Here is a 23,528-nt window from a genome sequence, read left to right as displayed (position 1 = left end):
TGATTATAAAACAGTTTGCAATTGTTCTCACACATTGCATTTTCCAAGAACACTAACACACATGTTTTTCTTAAATTTGTGTTTATCAGGGTAACAAAAAACACACACAAACAAATTCAAAAGAACAACAATATGATATAATTTATAATAAGTAGATTTATTAAAAACAAAAACAACAAAAAAATAGCTGAACTAGATGCTTGTTTGATAGTGGATATCATTATCCTGGAAAAGTGTAGTGAATTTATTTTAAATCCCGCTTTTGTGATTTTTTTTATTTTTTTTACAAGATCATCATAAATGTCCAACGACCATTAGGCTCCAGCAGCTTCACGGTCACATTTTTACAACGCCAGCGTGTCTTTGATCAGCCTCCTCATGGTAGTGCTCACTGACGTGCCCAGAGAATCTGTGATCTGGAACGTGATCTTGTACAGATACGGCTGGACGTCTTTCAAACTCGTGTCGAACACATTGTCCACCTCTGACTGTGTGGGCATCTTGGGAAGATACTCGTGACGGTTAATCACCTCCACGATGTTGATGACTTTCTCGCCGAGCTTCTCGCCGACTTTCTCTCTGCAGATCTGACGCTCCTGTTCGTTGGCCAGGTTCACCACGTTCACCTTGATGCTCCAGACCTCCCAAGGGATGCATTCATCAGAAAAGGGCCAGCGTGACTTCTTCTTCTGGTAGAACTCCACAGAGATCTGACCCATGCCATCACTTCCGGAGTTGCCAAGAGCATCCTGGGTAGAAAAAACGGTTGTGGTTATAACAAGTGCAATTTCGCAACAGTAAGATTGTTGCTAATTTTGGGATAGGAATTTGTATGAATAATTGTGTTATTATTTAACCTATTATTATGCTTTATTTGTATTTAGCTTTTAGTGGGTGAGAAAAATAACATTTCAATTACATGTTTTGTTTTTGCCAATAACGGAAAGTTATGTACATACAGCATTTTTTACACATCCCTTTGCAAAAAAAGTGTGAGGGTGGTACCATGATAAAGTAGGATAATACCATAGTACTCAAACTTACTGAATAATGCATGTCCAAACATGGTTTACCATATTACAATTTTCAAATAAAGTATAACATCCAATAACGATAGTAAAAATCACGAATAGTTCGCCAAAAATGAAAATTCTGTCATCATTTACTCACCCTCGAGTGAATTTCTTTCTCCTGCTGAACACACACAAAAATTATTCTTAAGAATGTTGATAACCAAACAGTTGATAAGCCCCACTGACTTCCTTAGCATTTTTTTTTTGCACACTATGGAAGTCAAAGGGGCCCATCAACTGTTTTGTTACCCATATTCTTCCAAATATCTTCTATTGTGTTCAGCAGAAGAAAGACATTCATACAGACTTGGAACAACTTGAGGGTGAGTAAATGATGACAGGATTTTTGGGTGAACTATCCCTTTAAGTGTAACTGTGATCAAAAATACCTTAAATTCTGCTACCGCTTTCCTGATGACCCTGTCCAGCTCATCAGAAGACACTCGCACGAATGTGAAGTCGATGAAGTCGCAGTCCACGTCTTGAGTTCCCACTGTGCCGATGGAGTACGTGCCCTCTTTCTTATAGTGGAATTTCCCTGTGCTGCGGTGCAGGAGGATCGTGTGCAGGAGGGCTAGCATGGCCTCATCCACCTGCCTGCCCTCCACTGACACCTCCAGGACCTCTGATCGACAGTTCATGCTGCTCTATAATACGGTTCTAGAGTTATTAAAACAAAAGGGCTTTCATTCGATCTGTTGATCTGAGCTCAAATGTGTCAAATACAAATAGACACGGAGCTGTACCCCTTCAGCTGTTCTGCTTCTAAAAAGCGCCACTTTAAACTGAGTGACACAGCCTAAGATTCGAAGTTATAATAAAATATGGACATAACAATATAATTATGAAAATCAAATGTAATTTAAGACTCAAAAGGGCGTTCACAGAACATATTTACCTGTAGTACGAAATGTCGATGCGCATTATTTTTCTTGCGACGTGGTACTCTTGTTTTGTAAACATACGTCAAATACGTACAGGGCGGGATAAGGGACATTTTAGTTTTAGCGTTTCACGAACGTTTCTAGATGAGGTTCAGTAGGAAGAACTGGACTGACGTTATCGTGCTAGCAAGATTTAATGGCAAAAAACTGTTTTCTTTAGTTAATTTCTAAATCAGTGTAGATGTTGTGTTTGCTAATTGTCAACAATCGTTTTTTACGACAAAACAAATGCTCAGTCAATATATAGTGAACAACGTTTAATAAAGTGGTTAAATGGTGCAAACAATAAAGAAAATGTCCAAATAAAAGGTGGCAGGTAAAACGAAAATTACTACTACTAATAAATATCGATTATTGTTTTAATAATGTTATTACATTCTACAGCCGTACTGTTCCGAGGCATGCTAAAATATATAAAATAAAAAATAAACCAAATGTTTAAGCCAAACCATTTAATTGTATGCATGTAGAACCTTTCCAATACAAAAAAAAGTATAATATATATGCTTTTTCTTGGACCTTCCACTCAGTTGTAAAATTATATTTAGTCAATCCAAATATTTCCATACAATGAAAAAATAAATGCAAATCCTTCTCATTACTACGGAAATTACCATACTGTCTATGGAAATTACATGAGTAATCTATATTCAGCATTTCAACGTACTCAAATGTGTTAATGGCGTCTTGGGACTTTTATTTTGAAGAGCATTTTCCCATTCAGTGTCGTCTCTTGTTTTGGAGGGAGTATCAAAAGGAAGAAAAATATAAAGAAACATAAGCCCTCGTATGTTTATATTTATTTTCATTTGGCGAAAATATTCTATAGATAATAAATCCTGCAGAGTAGATTTTACGCGGTTAAAACTAAAAGCTTGCGTATTTGAGGCTATCATCTGTTCTAAACTGTCATAATATCGACTTTTCAGGCTGGTTTTTATCAGTCAACGCTAGTGTTGAAAATGCACAGGACTGTGCCCAGCCTCCCCCTGGCGCCGTCAGTGAAGGTAAAACTCATCAATGCGGGTTTCCAAGTGGCCTCAGACTTGATTGACATGCGTCCTCTTCAGCTCTGCAAAGGTATTTATATAACTAAACCCAACTTTTGAAAATAGCCTCACACTAGTTACAGATTACTAGAGAAGTACATTTTCGTTAAATCCATGCTTGTTTCGTTGACAGAGGCAGGGATATCACAAGAGGAGGCAGTGGAGGTGTTGCAGATGTTGAGGGACGATGCCCAGCCTCACCAGCAGAGGGCGGCAACAGAGAGCTTAACAGCCCTGGATCTTCTGCACCAAGAGCAAAGTCTGGGGAGCATTGTAACATTCTGCTCAGGCCTGGATAATGCCCTTGGAGGGGGTGTGCCTGTGGGAAAGACCACAGAGATCTGTGGAGCCCCTGGTGTCGGAAAGACTCAGCTATGGTATGGGAGGAAACAGATTTCAAAATGTGTTAGTTCATCTTAAAATTGGTAATAAGCGACACATATTTGTGTTGATACTATAGTTTCAAAAGTGGTCTGTTTTTCCCCATTTGAAAGCATGCAGCTGGCTGTGGATGTGCAGATTCCTGTGTGTTTCGGAGGCCTGGGAGGAAAGGCACTGTATGTAGACACAGAAGGCAGTTTCATGGTGCAGAGGGTTGCTGATATGGCAAAGGCAGCCGTGCAGCACTGCACCCTCCTAGCAGAGGATACAGGTCTGATTTGAGTAGCTGGGGTTAGTTGGGATGTCTAAATGTGTACGTATATTCAGAAAAAATGCTTAATTAACTCTACAGGCCCAATACTGATCAGCTTTATCTGCAGATTATTGAGAATTTTCATTAATTAATGAGACACAAAATGTATAATTGTCATCTGTCTTTGCTTTTCCTCTTAGAACAGAAACAAGCTTTAGAGGAACTTACTGTCGAGAAGATCTTGTCCGACCTCTTCTTGGTCCGTTGCCATGACTATGTAGAGCTGTTAGCTGAGGTTTACCTCCTACCTGACTTCCTGTCTGAGCATCCTGAGGTAAAATATGAATAATCTAGACCACTGATATCTCTTTCAGCACAGTGATATTACTCCTATTTAGATGCTCATAAATGACATGTTCAATCATAGGTGCGGTTAATAGTGATTGACAGCATTGCCTTCCCATTCCGCCATGACTTTGAGGATCTTTCTCAGAGGACCCGCCTCCTGAACGGCCTTGCCCAACAGCTCATCCAACTAGCAACACAACACAGTTTAGCGGTACGCAGCAGCTCATACCACTGAAACAAAGAATAACAAATAGTAGACAAATCTAGGATTTAATTAATAATTTTTTGCAGAATACTCATATTTGATTCAATTTAAATAAATAAAATGTTATTTTAAAAAAAGTATTTTATAAGTATATTTATATAAATACAGAAAAAACAGTAATATTGTGAAATATTATTAGCCTACAATTTAAAATTGTGGTTTTCTATTTTAATATACTTAAAATATAATTTATTTCTGTGACGCAAAGCTGAATTTTCAGCATCATTACTCCAGTTATCAATGTCACATGACTCTTCAGAAATCATTATAATATGCCAATTGTATACTCAGTTATTATCAATGTTGGAAACAGTTGTGCTGCTTAATATTTGTTTGTAACCTGTGATACTTTTTTCAGGGTTCATTGATGAATAAAAAGTAAAAAAGAACAGCATTTATTCAAAATAGAAATCTTTTCTAACAATATAAATCTTTACTAGGACTTTTTTTTTTATTTAACACATCCTTGCTAATAATAATAATAATAATAATAGTGCTAATTAAAAAAAAAGAAGAAGAAGAAAATTACTGATTGAACCCAGTATGAGTAATGGCGGATGAAAATTCAGCTTTGCATCACAGAAATAAGTTATTTTTTAAAGTATTTTAAAATAGAAAACCACTATTTTAAATTGTTACAATATTTGACAATACTACTGTTTTTTTTTTTTTTTTTTATCAAATAAATGCAGGCTTGATGAACATCAAAAACATTAAAAATAGTAATGTTTCCAAACTTTTGACGGGTACTCTATATATATATATATATATATATACATACACACATACATACATACACACACACACACACACACACACACACACACAGGAGATTAGCCAGGAGAAGTTGTGGGGAATATTAAATGGCAAGAATAGCTTTTAATATTTTGATTTTATATATATATATATGTACATATCAAATTTAATAAAACATTTTTTTAATTCAGTTACCATGTGTTTTTAGGTTGTTTTGACCAATCAGATGACCACAAGAGTTTCAAATGGCCAATCCAACCTGGTTCCTGCATTAGGTAAGACATAACAGATATGAGGGCGTTCATGCATTGTTTTGCTTTGCATAGTCACCGTCCTAACAATTACAATTCACACATTAGGTGAGAGTTGGGGTCATGCCGCGACACAGAGGCTCATCCTGCACTGGGAGGGACTGAGGAGGTAAACAGACTTTTTTAATTAGCTAATTGTGTGGGACGGTGTTTATTGTGGGCTTTTTTCTTCTGGATTTAGCCTGGTCTTTCAGTCCACTCAACCTGACACAGCAAAATATTGCTGTAGAATAAAAAACAACAACAAAAAAACAGCCAACATCTGTGGTGTTCTCAGCCAAATGTGTCTTCTAGAGAGAGAGAGAGAGAGAGTGCGAGAGTATGTTGCATAAACTCTTTACCCTTCACCTCCGTGGGTGATGGAATGAATCACTTTGAACAAGTAGCTTGCTTTGCCTTTTGTAGCCAGACCTTATTCATAATGCCTCCTGCATTCCTGCCAGTCTATTACTTTATAACTGCAGGAAGCTAAGAGGCACAGAGAGCATCTCCATCTTGCTCTCTCGTCTCTCTATAAAGTTGAAGGTCTTTCTTCTGGCTGTAAAGTTCAGCTTCCCTGCATTTGAATTGCCGCAGACCCTCTTGGTTTTTAAACTGAGCAGACAAGGTCAGAGTGGAAGAGAATGTGCATTGTGCAATGATATAACAAGTAATTTTATGTTTTTTTCACATGTCCACTTTGTGCTTAGGCTTGCCTCCCTGTACAAATCCCCAAGTCAAATGGAGGCCACAATTCAGTATCAGATTACAGTAAGTTTAATAGTAACAGAAACATTAGTGACGGGGGGAATATATTATATACTTATATATACTCTTTATATCGAAAATGTATGACATAGTTTTTCCTTATATGATCTCACACAGGTCCAGGGTTTCAGGGATGCCCCAGATGAACCCAGACATGCATCTCCTTCAGAAAACTACAGCAAACGCCCTCGAATGGAGGATCTGTCTTGAGGATGTGTCAGGAATGTACAGATATTTATATATTATATGAAAACTCAAATAATAACAATTAGTTCTTGGATTATTAATATAATAAAGTATAGAATATCGATTGTTGGGCCTTAGTTATTGGTGTTATTGTGGTATTAGTGGATGACCGATATACATTTCCCACCAGACAATCAGACCGTGTTACAATTCAGGAGTAAATAATGACAATGCAAAGCTATTCCAAAGTGACCAAAACTTTCCAACTTAAATTGGATGACGGAACTGGTTATAGGCTATAGATTTATCAAAATATTAAAAGCTATTTGTAGCAAGGTTAGATGTTGTGGGAAGAAGGACGTTCAACACACAATTTAATAATAAAATACGAAACGAAAGTACAAAACAAAATTAAAAGACACATATAATAAAACAAACACAACACAAGTCCAGGTCTGTCCTCTATTGATCTTCACTGTCGTCGCTCTCCTCCGCGAGAGACGCGAGACCGGTGCGTCGCACAGGTGTCCACGCTCATTATCAATCACGCCACCGACCTCGCACCGTCCTCTCTCGCCCATCTGCCTCGTCCTGCACGCCACACTATTCTTGCCATTTAATATTCCCCACCACTTTTCCTGGCTAATCTCCTGTATATAATATATGCAAAATTGTTTTTCTGCAGCTTCAAGTGCCATCCATTAGTCAAAGTAATTGACAATCACCAGTCATTAATCATGTCACTTAAATTGCATGGGCCAAAACTTTGTGCCATAATATGCTAAATTAGTAACAGTGTATTGAATAATTTGGCTCTCATGAACCCATTGAGAAGGTGTTGTGTATATTGTGTTGTACAGGTCGCATCAGGATGACTTTTTGTCTTGCTTGTTGCATGAGTGACAATATGAAGATAAAGAGTTTACCGCTCACATTCAACTAATAATTTAGCTGCAGATTGTTCCTGTTCAATATCAGTATATCATCCAGGTTCAGTTTATTCCCAGCGTCTACGTGTGAGGTTCATCACTTTAATTGAATTATACACTGGAAAGCCAGCATTACATCAGCACAAAGATAAAATATGAGCACTTCACCTCATATTTCCTTGGCTGGCAATGGATAGTTTAGACATCTGGCAGAAGAATTGATTTTGTGGACAGAAGAGGACATTGTGTTCTTGATGTTTTTAACCTCCATGTTAGACACATGGTTAGATCATGAATGAAGAACTGCCTGTGACTGCTAGACTAATAGGATTAGATCATTTGTCAGGGCTGGTTTAAGATGATTGACTTGTGTCCTAACAGACACTAGACCTCAGGCTTTCTCAGGTGAGGAAGGCACACTGGGTATTATTCCTACACTGCTGTGTAACTGTCATCCAGGGTCACTGCATCAGACATCCCTTTACCTTAAGACTTATAATATCACAGGTTACCATCTGACTATGAAAACAATTTCAGATTGCTCTATACCGCCAAGGATACACTTTGTCATCCTTTACAAACATGCACCATGGTAACAGTTTCAAAATAGTGAGTTACAGTCATTAAAATATATTAAAGTGTTCCGTCATTTTCATTACCTAGCAATAAATGTGGTAACTGTGATATTTTTCCAGAAACTATGATTAGATAGCTGTTGTCAGTTGAACTAACAATGCAAGTAATAAACTTATAAGAAGCTAATAGTATCTGGCAACCCACAGTTGAAATAACAATGTTTATTCTGAATATGGGATATTCCAATAATCCGTTTAAGACGCTTTCAGGATTTTCTGTCATTTTAATTTCTCGTAGTTGTTTATAATATTTTGAGTGAAAATATTTACACTAATACATTTTTGAAAGGGTTAATTTTGCGTTTAATATGATCTGGCAACCCCCGGTTGAACTAACACCGCATGCTTTAAAACCACAGTAAATATAGATTATTTTTCAAACCATGTAAAAAGCTTTTAGATTCCCCCCTCCCCCCCTATTAAATGGTTAATAATACTATCAGGCAACCTGCAGCTGAACTAACAATGCCTGGGAGCAGAACAGTTAATTCCCAGCGATGATGTGAAATCTACAACAGTTGTTATTTTTAGCTTAAGCTCTGATGTCCTATATACCCGCACAGCGAGCATCACTTATCGAGTTTTCCCACTCATAAACATTCTCTCTAAGAGGTCTGTCGAAGTAAGCCTCGGCCGTTTCGATTAAACGATTAAATTATTGTTTCGCACGGCGTCTGAATCAGTCTCAGCCTAATCAGGTTTTAATAATAGCCTAATGTACATCAAATGTATGAGGGCTAGCAAACAGCCCTCATGTTGACGGTTTTAAATGTATTTATATTGAGGCCATTAAGAATATGAATATAGTGCTATTAATCGGATACTTATTTAAACTTTGGCAGGAAATAGGTTATAATCCGTCTAAATTGTGTTTATTTTCGAGATAACGTTGAAGGAGTGGCAAATGAGGACAATGCAGACAAAACCAAAATCAATCAGCATGAACCATAGGCTGATTACGTCACAAGCTTTTGTGCTCGACCGACGTCATACGTTCAAGCAGCTACGAAACTGATGTGACTAAAAAAGGTTGGCTTAGTGCACGCATCACGGACTTGCGTCTGCTGGAAAGTTATTTATAACAAAATTGATATTGTTTTATATATAGTATGGCAGGTGCAAACCCGTGGCACTCCTGAAGTGCGTTATGTCTGTTTTTATGTGTTTTTCTCCTCAATGCGCATTTCCTCTTTTAGTAGGCCTACAGAACACAGCACGTGTAAAAAAAGAAAGAAAAAAGTTGTACTGTAGAATAGGCTATCTATTATTTGCATTATTAATGTTCTATTTAATTAGGCCTACGTTTTTAAAAATCCCAAATGTATTAAAAACAACTAATTTACATTAGGTATAAGGTATAAAAACTTGGTTTAACGCATTCCAATGCAAAATAAAGAAATCACATATGTTTGTATGGCCTTTTAACCCGTTTAATGTCTACATTTTCCCAGTTACGTGGGAAGTGTATGTTTTGTTTGTTAATCTCTGGTCATATTTGTAACTGGTGGAAAACAGGCTCTGGTGTTTCCACTGGTCAAAAATGCGACATGTTCATATCATGTCATGATTTACATAAGAGCAATCTAAATATTATACCCTATTAATAATAGACCTTTAAAATATTATATGTACCAAAATATGCAACAAATATTATAAGTGTATCTGCTATTATAAGTGTATTTGGTGCATATAATATTTTAAAGTGCATATAAGCGTATCTCTTTCACATGCTTCCTTTTATGGCACTTTGACAGCTTTCAGAAGGGCCAACTGAAAGGGTCACGTGACTATTTAAGCCACGTAAATGAAACATTCCATGTAAAATGCTTAAACAAATTAGACCCTTTGATGTAAAAGTACATTTTCATCACAAATATGGAATTAAATGGGTTAATGAAAAAGTTAATTTTCCTGAATCCCCCCCCTCCCCCTCCATCAAACCCCGCCCCTTGTGACGTCACGTCGGTCTGTTGTGCGACTCCCCTCTCTCTTCACGCGCGCGGCGCGGGCCCTCCCCAACTCGCGCGACTAGAGAGTCGCTCCAGCCTATGATTCAAAGTAGTGCAGACTTCTTTCCCGGCTCCAGCTGTCTCTGGTCTCTCCAGGAATGAGAAGCAATGGCCGGTTCTGCCAACGAGGAGAAAACCTTCAAGAGGTTCTTGGAGCTCTTCTTGCGTGAGATGAAGCCACCTCTCCAAGAGGACGGACCTCTACCTATGCGCCCCTTGTCGGACCTCATCTCGGAGGAAGAGGTGGAAGGGGAATGCCTCGACCTGTGTCTCCAGCACCTGTGTAAATAGTTAAGTACCGATGCGCCGTCGCGCTTCATTTGTTTCACTTACTATGCATATGTTGTTATATTAGCCTATAAAATGCGCTTATAACATCAGAGAGCGTAAGAATAAAAATATGTGGACGACAACAATTTTTTTTGTCCCCTGTTCAAGTAAGAGAATTGCCTAGAAGTAACCTGCACAGTTATTTGTGTGTGTGTGGATGAGAAGCGCAGGAATATTAATCACTCTTAATAACTCAAGCACAGTGTTGGATATTATTACTGTAGGGAACTTCACAGTTTCACACTGTTCCAGATCTGAATGTTTCGTACATTTCGACACGGGTAAAGTTTTAGTCTGGCCACTTTCGAAGACTATAGCTTTTCCCAAATAGTCCATGTGTTACTATGATATGTCTACAGGTGCGTCAAAAATTTGAATAGTAATAATTATCGTTATATTGTCAGATTTAAATATTTAATAATAGCCTATACTAATTGATATTATAACAATGATAGCAATTACAGATTAAGGAAAAATATGACAACTGTGAAAGTCATCCTGATGGGAAAATACTTATTTTTCTGGTGTGTTTCGTTCACAGTGCAATGCAAGCAGATATTTGTAGTCCATTTTTCTAATTAGGCTACACCCTCCGTTCTCCAGTGACCCCCTTTACTCATGTCTTTAATCCTCTGACGTGGTACGAGCACCTGTATTTCTCCATATTTTGAGTTGACGTTACCATTTTCTTTTCGATCAGTTGTTAACGACATGTTTTCATCTGAGATGATCGCATGCTTATCAGTTTGTAATCTGAGTAAGCATACAGCATCCCGCATCCGTGTCGCCAGTATCAAGCGCTGGACGGGGTTCGTCGGTCGACGAGATAACTTAGCATGACTGGTTTTGACCCCATGCATGTTTCATGCAACACGGTTACCTTTTTTCTTTCAAGATTTCGGCGGTTGTGTGTGCCATCGCCATATGCCGAGACACACCTGTCTACATCTTCATGTACATTCAAACGTGAACAGCTTAGTGTAAATGAAGTGTAGCGAGCATTGTAATATCGCGGTGTTTTGAATTCTGGGCGAGATCTGTGGGAAGGGGTTACGTTTGATAAACTACGTCATTGGCTTGCTATAAATAGCCCATTCAAACCCAGCAGAACCTTTATGAGCATGAAATAGACCTACTCATACACATCTAATGGATCTGGTGATAAACGGGTGCGCAAATGCCCATATAGTTGCACATTTCCTGAGTCAGGTACTTTCAACTGTGCTACATTGATTTATTTTTAGTTTCATATATCTGCATCCATTTTGTGGCTATAATGGAGTATATTTTACATAGTAGCCTATATAGGTCCTTTTTTGGCTTGTGAGTAGCCTACTATATGATTTCAGGGCCATAAATTACCATTAACTGATTATAATTAGAACATTTTGAATATTATTTGACATTGATTCTATGAATATTCTAAGAAATATTAGACATTGATTATAAGATTAATATTCTGAATATTATTTGAAAATGATTATAAGAATATTCTGAGAATTACAAGAAATTGATTATGATTTGAATAGTCTAAATGTTGTTAGACATTGATTATAATGTGAGTATCCTGAATTTTAATGGACATTGGTTATAATCTGAATATTAGAGATCGATTAAAATCTTTATATTATTATGAACTGATTATTATGTAAATAATATGAATATCACTCGACAATGATAATAAGAATATTCTTAATATTATTAGACACCACTTTTAATCTGTGTGTTATTAGACATGGATTATAATGTGACTATTCAGATTAGTGGTCAATCAATGTGAAATTTTCTTTGACTGATTCATAAAATCTGACCTTTGGACACTTGAATCTTGAATATTTTGTTTCATCCTTGAATGCATTTGCTCAAATCATATTTTACCCAACCTCTACACATCTACAGACCTTTTCATTTTGATCTAAACTGCGTGCAACAAAGAGGTTATTGGTTTTTGTGTTTGAATTTCATTTTAATGTCAGCAGCAGGTTGCCATGACCTGCTGTGGAGAATCCCTTTTGCTCTCGCACAAACAAACACACAAATACAGTCTTTTTGGGGAATCACAGAGCTGTTTCCACATTCAGATTTTTTGCAGTGCTCAATGCACCGATGTCTGTTTGGATACTCAGATGTTAATGTTTATTTTAGGTTACTGACCCTGACTAATATCTGATCCTCAGGAGAGAGTTATATGGTCAGTTTGCCTGAGGTTGATGGGTGTTTACCGTTTTTCTGACAGGGAGCTAAGTTGAATGACCTTAACCTGACATAGACTGATTAAACCATTTGCCACTGGAATGCATAATTATTTTGTATAGTCAGAGCGCTGTATATGCATTTATTTCAAATCTAAACATGAATTTAGATCCCTAAATAATGCATCCTCTTCCATGTAGCTACATCAGTTTATCCTTGCTCTAAACGAAGGCTTGCTCGCTCGCCTCGCATACTTCAGGACTGAAGCTTCTGCTTCCTGTGTGGTGATTCAGCTGAACGTATGATTATTTTGTCGCTGGGTTGAAGATCTAATAATAGTCCTAAGAGAAAAGTGGAGATCCCCTTTGTTCTGTTCCCTCTAGAGTGCGGGTACAGGGTGGCTGTGTGTGTATGTGTAGAAAGGAGAAGAAGAAGAGAAGCAAAAAAAAAATGGGAGGGGGAGGTTGGTGACGGCACAGTGAATAAGCTTCGTTACAAATCCAGAGCTCCAATGATGGTGGCAACCCACCAGTGGCGTGACATGTCTGACTGGGGAAGAATGCAGGGTATCATTTAATAAGAGCCAATCAATAGAGAAACAGTGACTCAGCAGACCTCTACACATAAAGATTTCATTGCGGCATCTTTTATATTAATATAACGTACTCCGCTGGTGGGGTCCTCAATGCATGATTTATGGTAATGACAGAAATGGTTTAGCTTGTGCTTTTACTTTTACTTTTCTTTTTACTTTTCTTTTCTTAGTGACATGAATTTTTTCCAAAATATTATAGAGTTTGATTGGCTGCACATACAAACAATTAATTTGAGAATATTAAAATACTGTATTTAAAAAAAAAATTGCACAATTGTTTTGCCTATTTAAATGTATAATTATATGGTTAGTTGCATTTTATTATTACATTTTGGATAGTTTTTCCCTTCGTTTTGCGACAATCCTTGTGACCCACCCTCAAATATGAATGGTGAAATTCATGATGCTATAGTATTGTAAGTATAATAAAGCGTTTTTATTCCGCAGTATGTCAGTGATCTCTCTCTAAATTCAAAATCAAGTCGAACAGGAATACCCATTCTATTTTAGTTGACAGTAAACTTTCGATGATGTTATCCAGCACAGTCTGGTTTAGTTGTTGTTCTCTGATAAATGGGGATGTGTGGCGAATGTGTGGCTAAAAATGGAGGTTGGGAGGGAGGTTGTTTCCTCCTCCTGTGGTGAGCAGGCCCTCCAAGCCCATAGGGAGTCCTGATAGACACTAATGGATAGAGGAACGCTTTCCTAAAGCTCATTAAACCCCCGTCTCTCGCAGCTGTAAACCACACACATACAGAGGTACACAAAACTCACACATACACGCGTGCCCACGCACAAAAGACGTGCAACACATCAACACGCCCAGAGCCCAAGGGAGCGCCTATGGTAATGAAAAAAAAGCCACACTACACAACACAACTGTCATTATAGAATCAATGATGGAGGAAATATCTGTTGCAGAGGGAAGGATTTGCATGTTGTAGCATCATATGCGGCGTTCACTCATCTGTGATGGCAGGAGTTTCCCTTTATGTCGAGTGAAGATCAGGTTTAGGGTTCTTTTGTGATGATTTATTGTCAAATATTTAGAATAAGAGGTTTAAAATTCAAAAATGTAATCACGTTGTATTTTTTTTAAGGATATACACACAAATGTGACCATAAACCACATTATAATATGGGATAATCTAGTTTCTATAATTGAAAAACATTACAAATGTTTTGCACATTTGTGTTCAGTACTCATTTTTGGGTGAACTGTCCCTTTAAACTGCTGTCCTCTCATGGATTCTTCATTATCAGTGTTTGATCAGCATCACAGATGACCCGTCCTCTGATGTCTGATCATGACAACATTGATCCGATAATTAAGCAAAACAAATAGATGTGTCAGCAGCGCATTGTTTCCATTAGAGCAGACAATGTATCTGTGGCCAGGTGTTGTCTAGATGAAAGGATGCTATTTTTCATCTGGGTCAGTGTGGCCACGGGCACCCTTGGCTTGGCATTAGAGTATGGTTTCTCTTCAGGCACACATTGACAGCAGCTGTGCTTCAGATGATCAGCGTAGCCCGTTCACCCAACCCCCTACCACTCCGATCACAAACAGACTTTCTTTTGTAGAGCTATAATCAGATTTAGATTTATTTCAGGCTCAAAACCAGTCTCTTGTGTGCTGTCTAAAAAAAATATTTGGAATTTTTTTTTGTAAATTTGTTACAAATAAAGTAATACAATTCTGTAAATTATTTATTTAGATTTATTTTTAATTTTTTTTTTATTTATGTATTATTAGAACTGTCAATCCATTTACAATTTTAATCAAACTGCTTACAGTACAAGATATGCTGGGATGCACAATATATTGGTTATCAAGAACTATTTATATATAGCCTAGTATATAAAATGTATATAAAACATCGTTTTTAAAAAAAAAAAATATTTATCTGTATCAACTGATATTTAATTGTTTATGCTCATTTCCCCTATTTTTACATTGATATAAAACATTTTTTGCCATCTAACACATTTTTTGCCATCTAACACTCACTTAAAGTTAAAGGTATAGTGGAGGATCTTTCCGAATTTTAGATAAGACCCGCCCTCTCCACTTTTTGAATAAGTTTGATTGATTCACCAGAATGATTGACAATTAGGAGGACCAATAGTATAGGTGATCCACCCGGAAGTAAAAAATCCTCCATTACACCTTTAATATTTAAAATGCTAATAATCTGCTAACATTGTAAATGAAGCCTTAAATTGTTGTGATGCCTAAATTCAGTTGTTGCATTTAAATTATTGATTTAATTTAATTTAATTTAATTTAATAAATTAAATTTATTTAGACAAAATAGAATTGAGTTGTAATATTGGGCACTGATAATTCAGCCATAGCTTGAAAATAATTACTTGCTTATTGGTATCAGCCAGAATTTTAATATAGGTGCATCACTAATTAGTATTTTGTGGGGAAAAGCCCCCAAATAAATTAATACTTGTGATATTTTTTTCAAAAACCTCTATCAGGTTTAAAGTAGTTCAAAAACAAAATGGTTGCACACTTTTTGATCAGTGTAATGCAATAATGCAAGTTAAATGCATTCGGCAAGCAACATAGAGTACCTTACTTGTCCTTTGCATGCTCTGAAGTACTCAGAATACCATCAGATCCTTGCAATGCAACATTTTAAACCCCTGCTGCTCTCCTATTGCCTGTAATTGAATTTCATTTTCTGAGTAATAGCTTGCAGCTGAAACCACAAAACACAGTGAAGAATATTTGATCAATAAATCAATCCAGCTCATTGCCTCCCCTAGGCTTCTAGGACTGTGTTCATCTCCACTGTGATCAGACCTGACACTTAAGAGAAGCGAGTGTGGCTCCCCTCAGCTTGTTTTCATTTCAGCTGACGGCAGAATGAACTAGCCTTCGCTTCGACAGTCTATATGGACAAATTTAGAACTGCACTGGGACAAACAAGGATGACAGCAGTGGCCAAGAAGAGAGAGAGAGAGAGGGAGAGAGCTGCTCCTCAAGGATTCACAAGTCATTACTTATAAACCACCATTGGCATCCATAGCCGTTATTTGCACTTCCGTGAATGATGTTTTCTGGGCCAGATATTAATTAGGACTCGGCTTAAGGTCTTCTCTCTTTTTCGGTTTTTCCTAAATGTGCCTCTTGGGAGGTCAGGAGAGGATAAGAGAGAGCCTAAGACCAGATTGTCTTGTCTTTTTGTCACTGTTCAGAGATCAGGGTGCTTCATCTCAAAGGGGACAGTGTGTACGGATGTGCCAGAGAGCGCAAGAACATGTCCTGTATGAATGGAATTGAAGTATTCGATTAATTCATTTGCATATCATGTAATTAATTTTGTTTAAATTGTTTTGTGTGCATACAATTGTAAGCTTAAGGCCTTTTGAGAGCAAAATATACCATGGACTTTAGCATGAAATGGTGTTTACGCTACATTTTACTTCTGTATTTTTGTGTCGTGAAATATCCAGCGAAGGTTTGACAAATAAGAGGGTTTCGTCACAAATTTTGTCAGCTGAAAAGGAAAGATATTTCAGATGTGGGGTAACATATGACATATTTTTATATATATATATATATATATATATTAGAGCTGTAGCGGTGCGTCGATGACGTCGACGCGTCGACGTCAAAATTACGTCGACGTCATATTTTTTGCGTCGACGCTTCTTTTTTTTTTTTTTTGCACCATTCCCGGAGGTACAGCTCGCCACACACACACCGCCCGCCGTGTTATTCTGCCATGTTTTCTCCCTTTCTTTCCAAACCGCGACAAACGCCAGTCTCCTTTCTCTGCAGAATGCCATAAATCCGCTCAACCAATCACAGCGCACCATTCCACGCATTGTAAACAGTAACGGTGGCGCTCTGACACCCGGCATCCTAGTTTTCCTTATCTACTTTGCACTTTTTGATCAACAAACAAACAAAAAAAGTAATACATTTGACGGCATTGATGAACCTGTGGTGGATTCTGCCGTAGGGAAGAAACGTAAGCCATCGAAATCTAATCATTTACGTGAGGAGATTAAGAAGGTGAGGCACGCAGGAGGAAGAGAAATGCCGACTGTTGCTTGTTCTCACACGACAGCGTCAAACTTCTGTCGAATGCTGACACGTTAACCCCAGAGGATCTTTTAAAAAACTTTCAATTCTTGTACTCAAAGTCAACGAAAACCGAGCAGGACCTAAGCCATTTTACAGCTGACCGCCGTCAAAAAAGAAGGTCGACGTCGTTCAGAAGGTATTTCTTAGCGATGGCTGATTTAGTCCAGATTAGACCGAGTTCAGAGGCTGTCATATGTGGATCAACTTACTTTGTTGTGTATTTTCAACAGTTTCAATGTGAAAAATAACTTTTATATTGATTCAATGGATTAATTGCATAAAAAAAGGATTTATCACATTTATACTATATTATTCAGAAGTAAACATTGTAGCTGACAGTGTGTTTATGTCAGAATGTTTATTTTTAAACCACAACCTTCTAAGTGCTTCTTTTACCGATATATTTAACATATCTTTTGCATTTCTCATCCAAACAACATCAAACTTGGCACTGCACTTACTCGTGCCCAGACAGCTGTCGAGTTTGAAATCCATCGGAGTAACGGTTCGAAAGAGATATGCGAATAACAGACAGGATAAATAATTCCAATTAGTCGTTAGATTAGTCGACTAATCGATAAAATAATCGCCCGACTAATCGTTTAATTAATAATCGTTTACCCCAGCCCTAATATATATACACACATATATTTTTATCTGGAATAATGCGCACAGATGAAACATATTTGTGTAGGCCAAACCCAAGAAACGAGTTAGCATTTTAGCACTCCCTGTTCCATCGTACTGCGGTCAATGTTTTTTTTTGTGGGATTTTGGCTAAAAGCCTGAAATAAGGTCTGTGTTGACAGGTTAAAACAAGCTCAAGATATTTTCACATTTTATTCTACAACATAAAACACACCAGTAATACCCCACTCATGATTTTTTGAAAAATGCGGTTGCTAACAAGTTGCTGCAGACGTTGTCGGGAACATTAAACGCCATCACACCGAACAGTTAACTCTTCTGCGCATATGTTGTGTTTTTAATCTTGTTCTTACAAACTATTAGCCTGGGTTTCCCCATACTGCCTTGCTCGCAGCGCGATTCTATTCACGCTGCTATGGCAGTCTGGACACCATGGGACAATTTTTCCCCTGAAAAAGGGAACCAATCACAGAACGGGGAGGGAGCAGCAAGATGATGACGACACCGAAGCAGTTTGTTTATATCAGACTCGACGTTACCTTCTACCCTCATGTTTATCTTGCACAAACGGTAATATTCGCTAAACGCCATCGTGTACAAATAAATCTTTGACCCATCGTCTTTTTCCTCGTCGAATTTCTCTCACTCTACATACGTCATCTGGTATAATTGAAGCGATTGGCTATGAGCTACATACAGGCGCATTTGATAGACATTCATAGCGCCCAATAAACGGCTCTGGGCATTCGTAAACCACGCCTCAAATACGAGAAAATGCGCACGTAGTTCCCAGACCAAGTCTCAATGAGACTTGGTCTGACGTTAGCCAGGCTAACAAACTATGCTAACTTTCATGTTATATATATATATATATATATATATATATATATATATATATATATATATATATATATATATTTATGTATAAAATATAAAAATATATATTTTTTATTTTATTATATTTTTAATAAAGACTAAGTCTGCATCCGAAGACTTGTGCAGCTGACTTGTTGCCTCGCTGCCCTATCAGGCAATGACTTTGCAGGCAGCGTCAGCGAACAAAGTTACCTCACAAAACTGATTTCGGACAGACATCTGAGGCAATGTAACAGTTTTCACCAAAGATCGTTAAAACCAAGCAAATATTTAATTACTACTATAGTAATTTCTCGATAGAACATCAAAAGACATTGTATTTAGGCTTCAAAATTCATAAAAGTTGTGTTCATTTGTGAAAATGATCTATGGACAAAATGTGTATGTATCATCAACTTTTGTTGATCACAGAGCTTATCTTTTGCGACAATCAAAAGTCTATGAAAAAATCCTATTTGAGGAAACCAGTGTGATTCTAACTTCCGGGTTGGCCTACAAAATACATCATCACTGCAGCGCTCTATAAAGTCAGGCATATGTTTGAAGAAAGGTAATAAGATCCATTTTGGTTTCATATTATTGACTTAAAAGTGCATGTCATTTCAGATCTGCCACTGAAATGTCTTTCCGCATCGGGGTCAGTGTAATGCGCTATAATACTTGTGTTTTCTTGGATTTTCTCGTCAACAAGCTTTCATTCTTCCATCACAAACAAAAAAAGCACCTGCGCCATGTTACGTAAACCTTGGACCACAAAAACACAGGCATTCAAAGTGTTGTGCAACATTCTCATCACCGTAGAGCTGCCAGCAGTGTCTCCCTCACAGGTCCTCCAAGGTTGTATATTCCTGCCTGTATTTCATTTGTTTAAAAGAGGTCCATCACCTCCTCTCTAACTGCTGGCTGGCTAATTGAATGGAAATATGATTGATTCCCCGCTTCTCTGCAGTTGCAGAGCAATTAAGCTGAGTGGGTTGGACGGGGGCTGGTTTTCATTCTGTTTGGTGCTGGCGCGCTCAGGTGCACCGTGCAGTTCGCTGTACTTTCAAAAGGCAAAGTTCACCCTTTAAGAAGTGTGTTTGAAATGCCAAAGCTTTGAAACCCTTAATCAGGAATGGCATTTGGAAAAATCACTGTGTTGTTGTTATGTTCTTTCCAATAATTTTGCATTTTAAGTTGTTATATACTGTAGTACATTTAGAGATGTGCAATGGTCAACTAGCTCTCTGACAACTGACTAGCTGTTTGGTGGCGTATTGATCTTTCCTGTCACTTACATATGGTTTGATTAGTGTGCTGATATTAACAGAAAACTCTCAGAAATGTCTAAAGATGGATGATATATATCAGCAACTTGTATACATATTATCTTATTTATTAATTTTAAATGTCTTGCTGCTATTGACCAATATAGAATATTTAATTGGTTCTGCCATTTTGCCATCATATAGCACTAAAGGTACGCTATGTAACTTTTGGCCCTCTTGCGGTTAAAAAACATGTATTTTGTAGATGAACATTGTTTTGGTTGTGCTTCAGCTCTGCGTGACTGCAGATGAATGTAGTTATCCTACTTCTCATAAAACATTCACAGTTTGAAAGGATCTATTTATAGACATGGTACTTCCAACACACTGCTACAAGAACCATATTGAAATGACTCTCCATAATAGATGTTTTACAATGACCTCTGTTAGAAAGCTTCAAATAGCAATTTATCTGTTCAATAAAATACTTTGCTCACCTGTTGAGTCTTAAAAATGCCATCTCCACCTCGCTTTTACAACATTTCAAATTAGGGTTGTGCCGATAGACGATATCATCGGCTGACCGGCATCACGATGGAGAGCCACCGTCGTGATGCCACGCCCCCCACCCTGTCAGACCAACCCAGTCTCACGACAGTTCGTGAAATGGTCACGTAATTTAACCCTTAAACAGGCAAGAGTAGAAAATGATAAGCAACAAATAATTTCATGTCATTTTTTATATCATCTGGACTTAAGTAAATCATATCCAAAAGAATTTTTGAAAAATGTTATGGATTTTGGATTTTATGAGTTGTGACTCTCAGATCACATTGTCTGATAGGGTATAAAAAAAGGACCAAATCTATAACTGTAACTGCCATTGCATGTTTAAAACAATTATATCCTATACTTCAACTCATATAATGTTGACATATCATTGGAAAGCTTACAAACTCAAGATTCAGCCTGTGAAAACCGTTTTGGAATCGGACCTTGCGTTACCATAAAAATGGTTAAAAAAATAGGTAAAATGGTAAAAAATGTTGGATTTAGGTCAGGCTGACTAATTGATCACAGATAACTTGAAGCAAATCATGTGACCAGCATACTCAAGACAGACAGGCTGTATCAGTTTAACCTGTAAATTTTATAATTTGTAAAAAAAAAAAAAATACCTCAGAATACAAAGATTGTTACAAAATTGAATACAAAGTTAATCCCTTTTTTATACCCAAAAGTGGCAATGTGACTCAGGTGTAACATATATTTCAAACCGTGCTAAATAACAACATTTTTATAAATTTTCTTTTTCAACACCTTAAGACAATGTTCATAATTAATGTTAGCAGTGCTATTATTATTTTTTCAAAAGAAAAGTAAGTTTAATATATATTTACTTATCTCAAAATCTGACTGTCCTGCACCACTGGCAGCCATGTTGGATTTAGGTCAGGCTGACTAATTAATCACAACATTTTTTAAACAAATCATGTGACCAGCATACTCAAGACAGACCAGGCTGTGATAAATGATAAAAGGATTTGATGAAAAAAATCATTCTTACGCCCCAAAAAAGACGACAAAAACTATGTTACACCCAGATCACATTGCCAGTTTTAGGTTTAATCTATTGATTTGTGTACACAGACACGTTTATCTGTTTTGTTTTCGTGATGGTCAGCAAGATTCCGCGAGTAGTATGAAAGGTCGAAAATCCGGTTGGTTGGGGTGGTGGATGGGTCAAACAACACAGGACTTTCACCCAGGAGACCGGGGATCGTGTCCCACATGTCAAGTTTCCTAAACCCAACCGTCCCGTTCTTTTTTTTTTCCTAAACCCAACCGTCCCGTCGTTCTATTACTAAACCACTTTCCCTTTAAGAGCATGTTTTGGCATTAGCTGCTGTGCACATGTGACTATAGCAGATCTTTGTGTGTTTGTGTATAAAATCTTTCATTCTATACACTTATATTCTGATGCCTAAATTCACTCAAAATATTGTAGGTTTTGCTCTGCTTTAATATGTTTATTACAAGTAGTATACATTTATAATATCAGTCATTTATTGATTATAAAATATAATATTACTGTATTCCTGATATAATATTATATATACATATACTATTTAGGGATATATATAGGATATATATACATGTTAGGGATGGACGATATATCAGCACAATTAAAAAAAGAAAAAGTTTTAGTTTGTCCATTTATCTTTAATCTTCCATTCTGTACATTATACTGTTGTAATGCCTACATTCTTCTACAAACTATTTAAGTTTTTAGTTTTTTTGCACCTCGTCATGAGTGTCAATTGTTTTTAAGACGGCTTTCAAAAACGTGCCTCGAGACCCCTGAATTCTGTTTAATTTTGTTGCCCTCTGTCTAGTTGTTTTTACTTATACATATATATCAAGTCAACCCAATTTAACATGGATTCCTTAAGCCTGACTAGTCATCTAGTCATTCAGGGAACCCATTGACATATCTTTTCCTTCGTTTCTCATGCCCAAAGCCAGATTTTGATCTTTACCCTTCAGTTGGTTCCTCTCGCCTCTCTCTCTCTCTCTTCCACTTTTTCATTCTTCCTGTCTATATTGTGCTGACCAGTCCAATGAGCAGGGCTCTCCTGGGATGGAAAACTACTTGCTGTGGTAATCCCTTAATCATCAGGCTGTGCTGGGATTACTAAGGGCTGCCCCAGCACTGCAGCTCTTGCCCTTCCACCAGTGCTGATGGACCAGTGCAGTGGCCTTCTCGACACCACTCTTAGCACAGGGTCCCCTCAGGTTCTGCAATAAAGGGCTTCGTTTATGCAGCCTGTCAGAAGAGACACTGTTCATTTAACACTCTGAGATCTACAGGGTCTGGATTTCCCATTGCAATATCATTGAGGTCAGAAGTGGTAGAGTCATGCACACAACATCGTCCAGATTAGCGCTAGTCATTAACAGGTGCTTCTCTATAGAACGAGCCACTCAAGGCTGTGCGTTACAGTGATTTTACAACGGATGATGTTAGAGACTGTGCAGAGGATTAAACTCAGGACAAATTACAGAATATGATATAATTTATATTTAATTCATTTGATAATTAGAAAATGTAGCAACACACAATTTTTTTTTTTAATCAAACTAACAGAATTAGCTAGATTTATTTTCAGTACGATTTATTTTCTGCATTTTGTCCCTCTGATTTCTTTTATTTCTTTTTGTTTTCTCAAATAGAGAGCCCGGAGGCTTCTTTTGAGAGCTTTTAGTATTATTTCAGTGTTATTTTAGTATTATTATATATAGTATTTAATAATATTTTGAATTAGATTTTATTTTTTTGTATTCAATTTTCATTTGAATTTTCGTTTGGTTTAGTAATTTAGTAATTGAGGTTTCATTTTGTTGAGTTTTCTTTTTACTTTTAGTTTTAATAGTTTCTGAAGTAAAAATAAAATTCAATTTTTTTTTATTTTTTTTTAGTTAGTTGCCAAGGTAACATTTGTCGTTTTCATTTAAGTTTTTTAAGTTTAAGTTTTTAAGTTCTAATCTTTTCTTTTTAATAGTTTTAGTTCTAGTTTAGTTAAATAACAATACTTTAAGTTATCTTATGTTCCTTATAATGAAATAATTATGTATTATGAAAAT

General features: G+C 37.0%; 3 protein-coding genes across 6 annotated transcripts in view; 2 read left to right on the top strand and 1 right to left on the bottom strand.

Moving 5' to 3' along the window:
* Positions 1–138: 138 nt before the first annotated feature.
* On the bottom strand, positions 139–2,057 carry atg101 (autophagy related 101). 3 transcript variants are annotated; one of them, XM_084400616.1, is made up of 3 exons: positions 1,972–2,057; positions 1,463–1,733; positions 139–749 (listed from the first exon to the last, which is right to left on the bottom strand). In XM_084400616.1, the coding sequence occupies exons 2-3, from the start codon at positions 1,712–1,714 to the stop codon at positions 345–347; spliced, it is 657 nt and encodes a 218-aa protein (XP_084256742.1). In that variant the 5' UTR covers positions 1,715–1,733; positions 1,972–2,057; the 3' UTR covers positions 139–344. The 3 variants fall into 3 exon arrangements, with proteins under 3 accessions (XP_084256742.1, XP_084256744.1, XP_084256743.1); XM_084400618.1 differs by having other exon boundaries at positions 1,463–1,720; positions 1,972–2,052; XM_084400617.1 differs by lacking the exon at positions 1,972–2,057 and having other exon boundaries at positions 1,463–1,958.
* Positions 2,058–2,061: 4 nt separating this feature from the next.
* rad51c (RAD51 paralog C) lies at positions 2,062–6,434 on the top strand. 2 transcript variants are annotated; one of them, XM_084400615.1, is made up of 10 exons: positions 2,062–2,333; positions 2,947–3,097; positions 3,200–3,443; positions 3,561–3,718; positions 3,901–4,034; positions 4,128–4,259; positions 5,278–5,344; positions 5,429–5,489; positions 6,070–6,130; positions 6,245–6,434. In XM_084400615.1, exons 2-10 carry the CDS (start codon positions 2,980–2,982, stop codon positions 6,335–6,337), a joined length of 1,068 nt encoding a protein of 355 aa, XP_084256741.1. In that variant the 5' UTR covers positions 2,062–2,333; positions 2,947–2,979; the 3' UTR covers positions 6,338–6,434. The 2 variants fall into 2 exon arrangements, with proteins under 2 accessions (XP_084256741.1, XP_084256740.1); XM_084400614.1 differs by lacking the exon at positions 2,062–2,333 and adding an exon at positions 2,725–2,804.
* A 3,443-nt stretch (positions 6,435–9,877) lies between these two features.
* The window catches only part of ppm1e (protein phosphatase, Mg2+/Mn2+ dependent, 1E), a 48,002-nt gene continuing 34,351 nt past the window's right edge, over positions 9,878–23,528 (top strand). The window contains exon 1 of the mRNA XM_084400613.1: positions 9,878–10,176. Coding sequence (XP_084256739.1) covers positions 9,995–10,176 — 182 coding nt within the window. The 5' untranslated portion in view covers positions 9,878–9,994. The remainder of the gene's footprint in view (positions 10,177–23,528) is intronic.

This window comes from Rutilus rutilus, assembly GCF_951802725.1.
Source record: "Rutilus rutilus genome assembly, chromosome: 25".
Taxonomy (NCBI): domain Eukaryota; kingdom Metazoa; phylum Chordata; class Actinopteri; order Cypriniformes; family Leuciscidae; genus Rutilus; species Rutilus rutilus.
This window is presented reverse-complemented; position numbering and strand designations above follow the sequence as displayed.